We start from the raw sequence: 10,585 nt of genomic DNA, 5'->3' as shown, positions 1-10,585 counted from the left end.
ACACTACACACACAGACACTATACACACTATACACACACAGACACTTTACACACTATACACACACATACACACACACTACACAAAGACACTATGCACACTATACACACAGACACTATACACACACACAGACACTATACACACTATACACACACACAGACACTATACACACTATACACACACACACTACATACAGACACTATACACACTATACACACACAGACACTTTACACACTATACACACAGATACACACACACACACACTACACAAAGACACTATACACACTACACACACAGACACTATACACACTATACACACACAGACACTTTACACACTATACACACACATACACACACACTACACAAAGACACTATGCACACTATACACACAGACACTATACACACACACAGACACTATACACACTATACACACACACAGACACTATACACACTATACACACACACAGACACTATACACACTATACACACACACACACTACATACAGACACTATACACACTATACACACACAGACACTTTACACACTATACACACACATACACACACACACACTACACAAAGACACTATACACACTATACACACACAGACACTATACACACTATACACACACACAGACACTTTACACACTATACACACACACAGACACTATACACACTATACACACACAGACACTTTACACACTATACACACACATACACACACACACTACACAAAGACACTATACACACAGACACTATACACACTATACACACACACAGACACTATACACACTATACACACACACAGACACTATACACACTATACACACACAGACACTATACACACTATACACACACACAGACACTATACACACACAGACACAGACACTATACACACAAACAGACACAGACACTATACACACAGACACTATACACACACACACAGACACTATACACACACACACACACTACACACACAGACACTATACACACTATACACACACACAATACACACACAGACACTACACACACAGACACTGTACACACACACTACACACACACACAGACACTATACACACACTACACACACAGACACTATACACACACACACACACTACATACACACACAGACACTATACACACACAGACACTATACACACACAGACACTGTACACACACACACAGACACTGTACACACACACAAAGACACTGTACACACACAGTATTTCAGACTCAGAGCACTACACAGAATTTCTCCTGAAGTCTGAAGCTCCAGGTTTCAGAGGAATTTGTTATGAAACGAGTTTGGTGACATGGTGTGTTTTCTCAGTGAGATCTACAGGTGAGATCATGTTTCAGTCGCATTCCATCGAGTGACAGGTGAGAGGCGCAGGACGAGCAGCAGCATGTCCTACCTGCCGGGATCCTCCACAAATGTCGTACACACTCGCTTCTTTATGACTTTCGGGATCCAACTCTGGAAAAAAAAGAGTTTGAGACGTGAGTCAAAATCCACACACCGACTTCCCCTGCAGCTCAGGACCATCAGTGTCCTGCAGATCGTCCTGCAGATCATCCTGCAGATCGTCCTGCACATTCATACACGCTGATGAGGAGCTCTGGACTGACTGTTCCATATTAATGCGCTCGCTCCGATATGGGACACAGCAGATTCTCCGTTAATAATAAACAGATTTAAAAATGTGTGCAAAAGTTTTCAGACGCCATCAGCAGAGAAGAGTGAGCACTGTCTACACGAAAAGAGAAATACACAGTAATGTAAAGTGAACTGGACATGCAGTGCAAAAAAAAACTGAACAGGCCAGAAGTCTGGTCATGCCAAATAATTTGACAGAGTTGTGTTATTATTGTGTTTACATGGACATCCTCGTGATCACACACTACAGGATGATGAACTGGACTCAGGATTGTGCTGCGCGTGAGAGACCATGAAGCAGATTCCCTCTCGAGGTTCCTGGGCTGTTCCTCATCATTCACACAACACACCGACAAAACCAAACAAGCTTTACGCCATGGTTCGGTCCGTGGAACGTTCTAATCTGCGAGTCACGTTGCTTAGCAACCAGAGACTACAGACTGCTTAGTGTGGTAGAAGAGTTGTTTGTTGTGAATGTTAATGAAAATAAATGAAATGATTTATTAAAGACTGGATTTTATTATGCTCCTGTAATCCACTGGAGGTTGTGTCACCGTGGTACGAACGGTTCATGCCGCTTCCTGTCGCGCCTAACAACGCCTGAACCCGTGATAAACTGCCTTTAACACACCCTCCAGAGGATCAGTGCTTTAATAAACAGTCATTCCCGAGCTGAAGCAAGAGTGAGACAGTGGAGTGAGAGGAATAATCACGGTGTTCAGTCCAGAAAGGAGTTGGATATTCACTTAATATTCAGCCTGCAGCAACACAAGTTTCAAGAAATGTTTTATTTCCTTCTTCAGCTTCACATCATTATCTCTGCAGCCTGAGGAAACCCACACACACTTTACTCTAGAGATCATTAACGTTTAAGCCGACTGGAGATCAGCTACTGTAAGATATAACGCTTTATACTGAGCTCAGAAAATCAAACCCTAATGGGAAATACACTCGATGATCAAAAAGTATGTGCCCCCTGAACATCACAGCCATGTGTTTGTTCCTCAAACTGTTCCTCAAACTCTGAGTCACACAGATGTACAGAAGGTCTCTGTGTGTGTGGAGCTTCACAGATTCACTGGACCTCAGAGTCCAGTCCCTGCTCCAGCATGACCATGTCCCTGTGCAGCTCCATGAGGACATGGGGTGAAGGTAAAGGTTGGAGTGAAGAACTGGAGTGTCCTGCACAGAGCCCTGACCCTGACTCAACCCCACGGACCACCCACTGAACCCCAGACCTCCTCACTGTCACAACACCAGAGTCTGATCTCACTAATGCTCCTGTAGCTGAATGATCACTAATCCCCCCACACACACTCCAGTTCGGTTCAGTTTTATTTGCATAGCGCTTTTAACAATGGACATTGTCTCAAAGCAGCTTTACAGAAAATATAATATGAAATATAAATACAAAAAGCTCAAGATTAATATTACACAAATATCCAACATCTAGTGGAGAACCTTCCAGAAGCCCGGAGCTGATAATACCAGCAAAGAGAGGAGAATAAACCAGGAGTGAGACGTTAACTCGGACATGTGAGGGTCAACTGATTATTGTCAATATTTTTACACTCATTAAAAAATTCTTCAGTAATCATTTTTTATTTTTACATTTTATAATTTATTCTGTTCTTATTCATTTCCACTGATAATAACGACGAGAGTCAGGAATAAACTCTGTTTAGGATATACATGTCTGATTCTCATTGTGTCTGATTCTCATTGTGTCTGATTCTAATTGTGTCTGATTCTCATTGTGTCTGATTCTCATTGTGTCTGATTCTCATTGTGTCTGATTCTAATTGTGTCTGATTCTCATTGTGTCTGATTCTCATTGTGTCTGATTCTAATTGTGTCTGATTCTCATTGTGTCTGATTCTAATTGTCTGATTCTCATTGTGTCTGATTCTCATTGTGTCTGATTCTCATTGTGTCTGATTCTCATTGTGTCTGATTCCAATGCCTAGTTCACACTGCATGATTTTAGCCCTGATTGTCAGTCGCCGACTAGTTTTTTGTGAAATCACAGACAAATGCCCAAAATCGGAGGTAAATTGGAGCTTGTTCACGTGAGTGACAATCGCACAGTGTGAGTGACCAAAAACTCGATCTGAGAGGATTACCGCTGAGTCGCAGACGCCCGTGAAATATTTGTCATGCTAAATATCTGGACCTGTCGGCAACTCAAAATCCTGCAGTGTGAAAGGAGTTCTGACTGAAACATACCTTGGTGATGACCTACAGCTGATGAGAGAGTGAGGTACAGGGCAGCGGTCAAAAAAATGTCTTAAATATAGTTCTATCAGAATAAATAAGCTTTACAGTTACATCAAACAGAAATAAAGCAGAAACATTTTCTTGACCAGCCGCATCAGCAGCAGGACACTGCAAAATTATTCATTTGTTTAATTCTACAGAACGTGCAATCCTTGTTCCCCACACTGACCATTTGGATGGAGAACTTTTTGCGGGGTAACATTTCCAGTCTCGAGTGATGTGATGTCTCGATGTGATCTTACGTTATTTCCTTATTATTTCTGCCGTATGTTCGGTTGTGAAACACAGTTTGGAGCAGACAGAGTTATGGTCGATTCTTCCTATTGTGAAGTCATGAAGTGTGAAACATCCTGTTACTGATCCATCATACAGTGTGAACACAGAGCCTGAATGCTAACACAGATAGTGGTGCAGTGTGAACACAGAGCCTGAATGCTAACACAGATAGCGGTGCAGTGTGAACACAGAGACTGAATGCTAACACAGATAGTGGTGCAGTGTGAACACAGAGACTGAATGCTAACACAGATAGCGGTGCGGTGTGAACACAGAGACTGAATGCTAACACAGATAGCGGTGCAGTGTTAACACAGAGACTGAATGCTAACACAGATAGTGGTACAGTGTGAACACAGAGACTGAATGCTAACACAGATAGTGGTGCAGTGTTAACACAGCAGTGACTGAATGCTAACACAGATAGCGGTGCAGTGTGAACACAGAGACTGAATGCTAACACAGATAGTGGTGCAGTGTGAACACAGAGCCTGAATGCTAACACAGATAGTGGTGCAGTGTGAACACAGAGACTGAATGCTAACACAGATAGTGGTGCAGTGTGAACACAGAGCCTGAATGCTAGCACAGATAGTGGTGCAGTGTTAACACAGCAGTGACTGAATGCTAACACAGATAGCGGTGCAGTGTGAACACAGAGACTGAATGCTAACACAGATAGTGGTGCAGTGTGAACACAGAGACTGAATGCTAACACAGATAGCGGTGCAGTGTGAACACAGAGACTGAATGCTAACACAGATAGTGGTGCAGTGTGAACACAGAGACTGAATGCTAACACAGATAGTGGTGCAGTGTGAACACAGAGACTGAATGCTAACACAGATAGTGGTGCAGTGTGAACACAGAGCCTGAATGCTAACACAGATAGTGGTGCGGTGTGAACACAGAGCCTGAATGCTAACACAGATAGTGGTGCAGTGTTAACACAGCAGTGACTGAATGCTAACACAGATAGCGGTGCAGTGTGAACACAGAGACTGAATGCTAACACAGATAGTGGTGCAGTGTGAACACAGAGACTGAATGCTAACACAGATAGCGGTGCAGTGTGAACACAGAGACTGAATGCTAACACAGATAGTGGTGCAGTGTGAACACAGAGCCTGAATGCTAACACAGATAGTGGTGCAGTGTTAACACAGCAGTGACTGAATGCTAACACAGATAGCGGTGCAGTGTGAACACAGAGACTGAATGCTAACACAGATAGTGGTGCAGTGTGAACACAGAGCCTGAATGCTAACACAGATAGTGGTGCAGTGTGAACACAGAGACTGAATGCTAACACAGATAGTGGTGCAGTGTTAACACAGCAGTGACTGAATGCTAACACAGATAGCGGTGCAGTGTGAACACAGAGACTGAATGCTAACACAGATAGCGGTGCAGTGTGAACACAGAGACTGAATGCTAACACAGATAGTGGTGCAGTGTTAACACAGAGACTGAATGCTAACACAGATAGCGGTGCAGTGTGAACACAGAGACTGAATGCTAACACAGATAGCGGTGCAGTGTGAACACAGAGACTGAATGCTAACACAGATAGTGGTGCAGTGTTAACACAGCAGTGACTGAATGCTAACACAGATAGTGGTGCGGTGTGAACACAGAGACTGAATCCTAACACAGATAGCGGTGCAGTGTTAACACAGAGCCTGAATGCTAACACAGATAGTGGTGCAGTGTGAACACAGAGACTGAATGCTAACACAGATAGTGGTGCAGTGTGAACACAGAGACTAAATGCTAACACAGCTAGCGGTGCAGTGTGAACACAGAGCCTGAATGCTAACACAGATAGTGGTGCAGTGTGAACACAGAGACTGAATCCTAACACAGATAGTGGTGCAGTGTTAACACAGCAGTGACTGAATGCTAACACAGATAGTGGTGCAGTGTGAACACAGAGACTGAATGCTAACACAGATAGTGGTGCGGTGTGAACACAGAGACTGAATGCTAACACAGATAGTGGTGCGGTGTGAACACAGAGACTGAATGCTAACACAGCTAGTGGTGCAGTGTGAACACAGAGACTGAATGCTAACACAGATAGTGGTGCAGTGTGAACACAGAGACTGAATGCTAACACAGATAGTGGTGCGGTGTGAACACAGAGACTGAATGCTAACACAGCTAGTGGTGCAGTGTGAACACAGAGACTGAATGCTAACACAGATAGTGGTGCAGTGTGAACACAGAGACTGAATGCTAACACAGATAGTGGTGCAGTGTGAACACAGAGACTGAATGCTAACACAGATAGTGGTGCAGTGTGAACACAGAGCCTGAATGCTAACACAGATAGTGGTGCAGTGTGAACACAGAGACTGAATGCTAACACAGATAGTGGTGCAGTGTGAACACAGAGCCTGAATGCTAACACAGCTAGTGGTGCAGTGTGAACACAGAGACTAAATGCTAACACAGCTAGCGGTGCAGTGTGAACACAGAGACTGAATGCTAACACAGATAGTGGTGCAGTGTGAACACAGAGACTGAATCCTAACACAGATAGTGGTGCGGTGTGAACACAGAGCCTGAATGCTAACACAGATAGTGGTGCGGTGTGAACACAGAGACTGAATGCTAACACAGATAGTGGTGCAGTGTGAACACAGCAGTGACTGAATGCTAACACAGCTAGCGGTGCAGTGTGAACACAGAGACTGAATGCTAACACAGATAGTGGTGCAGTGTGAACACAGAGACTGAATCCTAACACAGATAGTGGTGCAGTGTGAACACAGAGACTGAATGCTAACACAGATAGTGGTGCGGTGTGAACACAGAGCCTGAATGCTAACACAGATAGTGGTGCGGTGTGAACACAGAGACTGAATGCTAACACAGCTAGTGGTGCAGTGTGAACACAGAGCCTGAATGCTAACACAGATAGTGGTGCAGTGTGAACACAGTGACTGAATGCTAACACAGATAGTGGTGCGGTGTGAACACAGAGACTGAATGCTAACACAGATAGTGGTGCAGTGTGAACACAGAGACTGAATGCTAACACAGATAGTGGTGCAGTGTGAACACAGAGCCTGAATCCTAACACAGATAGCGGTGCAGTGTGAACACAGAGACTGAATCCTAACACAGATAGCGGTGCAGTGTTAACACAGAGCCTGAATGCTAACACAGATAGTGGTGCAGTGTGAACACAGAGACTGAATGCTAACACAGATAGTGGTGCAGTGTGAACACAGAGACTAAATGCTAACACAGCTAGCGGTGCAGTGTGAACACAGAGCCTGAATGCTAACACAGATAGTGGTGCAGTGTGAACACAGAGACTGAATCCTAACACAGATAGTGGTGCAGTGTGAACACAGAGACTGAATGCTAACACAGATAGTGGTGCGGTGTGAACACAGAGCCTGAATGCTAACAAAGATAGTGGTGCGGTGTGAACACAGAGACTGAATGCTAACACAGCTAGTGGTGCAGTGTTAACACAGCAGTGACTGAATGCTAACACAGCTAGCGGTGCAGTGTGAACACAGAGACTGAATGCTAACACAGATAGTGGTGCAGTGTGAACACAGAGACTGAATGCTAACACAGATAGTGGTACAGTGTGAACACAGGGACTGAATGCTAACAAAGATAGTGGTGCAGTGTGAACACAGAGACTAAATGCTAACACAGATAGTGGTGCAGTGTGAACACAGAGACTAAATGCTAACACAGCTAGCGGTGCAGTGTGAACACAGAGCCTGAATGCTAACACAGATAGTGGTGCAGTGTGAACACAGAGACTGAATCCTAACACAGATAGTGGTGCAGTGTGAACACAGAGACTGAATGCTAACACAGATAGTGGTGCGGTGTGAACACAGAGCCTGAATGCTAACACAGATAGTGGTGCAGTGTGAACACAGAGACTGAATGCTAACACAGATAGTGGTGCAGTGTGAACACAGAGACTGAATGCTAACACAGATAGTGGTGCGGTGTGAACACAGAGCCTGAATGCTAACACAGATAGTGGTGCGGTGTGAACACAGAGACTGAATGCTAACACAGCTAGTGGTGCAGTGTTAACACAGCAGTGACTGAATGCTAACACAGATAGTGGTGCGGTGTGAACACAGAGACTGAATGCTAACACAGATAGTGGTGCAGTGTGAACACAGAGCCTGAATCCTAACACAGATAGTGGTACAGTGTGAACACAGGGACTGAATGCTAACAAAGATAGTGGTGCAGTGTGAACACAGAGACTAAATGCTAACACAGATAGTGGTGCAGTGTGAACACAGAGACTAAATGCTAACACAGCTAGCGGTGCAGTGTGAACACAGAGCCTGAATGCTAACACAGATAGTGGTGCAGTGTGAACACAGAGACTGAATCCTAACACAGATAGTGGTGCAGTGTGAACACAGAGACTGAATGCTAACACAGATAGTGGTGCGGTGTGAACACAGAGCCTGAATGCTAACACAGATAGTGGTGCGGTGTGAACACAGAGACTGAATGCTAACACAGCTAGTGGTGCAGTGTTAACACAGCAGTGACTGAATGCTAACACAGCTAGCGGTGCAGTGTGAACACAGAGACTGAATGCTAACACAGATAGTGGTGCAGTGTGAACACAGAGACTGAATGCTAACACAGATAGTGGTACAGTGTGAACACAGAGACTGAATGCTAACAAAGATAGTGGTGCAGTGTGAACACAGAGACTAAATGCTAACACAGCTAGCGGTGCAGTGTTAACACAGAGACTGAATGCTAACACAGATAGCGGTGCAGTGTGAACACAGAGCCTGAATGCTAACACAGATAGTGGTGCGGTGTGAACACAGAGACTGAATCCTAACACAGACAGCGGTGCAGTGTGAACACAGAGCCTGAATGCTAACACAGATAGTGGTGCAGTGTGAACACAGAGCCTGAATCCTAACACAGATAGCGGTGCAGTGTGAACACAGAGCCTGAATGCTAACACAGATAGTGGTGCGGTGTGAACACAGAGACTGAATCCTAACACAGATAGCGGTGCAGTGTGAACACAGAGCCTGAATGCTAACACAGATAGTGGTGCGGTGTGAACACAGAGACTGAATCCTAACACAGATAGCGGTGCAGTGTGAACACAGAGCCTGAATGCTAACACAGATAGTGGTGCAGTGTGAACACAGAGACTGAATGCTAACACAGCTAGCGGTGCAGTGTTAACACAGCAGTGACTGAATGCTAACACAGATAGTGGTGCAGTGTGAACACAGAGACTGAATGCTAACACAGATAGCGGTGCAGTGTGAACACAGAGACTGAATGCTAACACAGATAGTGGTGCGGTGTGAACACAGAGACTGAATGCTAACACAGATAGTGGTGCAGTGTGAACACAGAGACTGAATGCTAACACAGATAGTGGTGCAGTGTGAACACAGAGACTGAATGCTAACACAGATAGCGGTGCAGTGTGAACACAGAGCCTGAATGCTAACACAGATAGTGGTGCGGTGTGAACGCAGAGACTGAATGCTAACACAGATAGCGGTGCAGTGTTAACACAGCAGTGACTGAATGCTAACACAGCTAGTGGTGCAGTGTTAACACAGCAGTGACTGAATGCTAACACAGCTAGCGGTGCAGTGTGAACACAGAGACTGAATGCTAACACAGATAGTGGTGCGGTGTGAACACAGAGACTGAATGCTAACACAGATAGTGGTGCGGTGTTAACACAGCAGTGACTGAATGCTAACACAGCTAGTGGTGCAGTGTTAACACAGCAGTGACTGAATGCTAACACAGCTAGCGGTGCAGTGTGAACACAGAGACTGAATCCTAACACAGATAGTGGTGCAGTGTGAACACAGAGACTGAATGCTAACACAGATAGTGGTGTGGTGTGAACACAGAGCCTGAATGCTAACACAGATAGTGGTGCGGTGTGAACACAGAGACTGAATGCTAACACAGCTAGTGGTGCAGTGTTAACACAGCAGTGACTGAATGCTAACACAGCTAGCGGTGCAGTGTGAACACAGAGACTGAATGCTAACACAGATAGTGGTGCAGTGTGAACACAGAGACTGAATGCTAACACAGATAGTGGTACAGTGTGAACGCAGAGACTGAATGCTAACACAGATAGTGGTGCAGTGTGAACACAGAGACTGAATGCTAACACAGCTAGCGGTGCAGTGTGAACACAGAGACTGAATGCTAACAAAGATAGTGGTGCAGTGTGAACACAGAGACTAAATGCTAACACAGCTAGCGGTGCAGTGTTAACACAGAGACTGAATGCTAACACAGATAGTGGTGCAGTGTAAACACAGAGTCTGAATGCTAACACAGATAGTGGTGCAGTGTGAACACAGAGCC

General features: G+C 44.8%; 1 protein-coding gene across 3 annotated transcripts in view; it reads right to left on the bottom strand.

The window, feature by feature from the left end:
• The window catches only part of trpm4a (transient receptor potential cation channel, subfamily M, member 4a), a 54,777-nt gene that overhangs the window by 36,618 nt on the left and 7,574 nt on the right, over positions 1-10,585 (bottom strand). For all 3 annotated transcript variants that reach the window (XM_058414002.1, XM_058414020.1, XM_058414010.1), the window contains one exon: positions 1,413-1,474. In XM_058414002.1, coding sequence (XP_058269985.1) covers positions 1,413-1,474 — 62 coding nt within the window. The remainder of the gene's footprint in view (positions 1-1,412; positions 1,475-10,585) is intronic.

The sequence above is a fragment of the Hemibagrus wyckioides genome, linkage group LG02 (genome assembly GCF_019097595.1).
Source record: "Hemibagrus wyckioides isolate EC202008001 linkage group LG02, SWU_Hwy_1.0, whole genome shotgun sequence".
Lineage (NCBI taxonomy): Eukaryota > Metazoa > Chordata > Actinopteri > Siluriformes > Bagridae > Hemibagrus > Hemibagrus wyckioides.
This window is presented reverse-complemented; position numbering and strand designations above follow the sequence as displayed.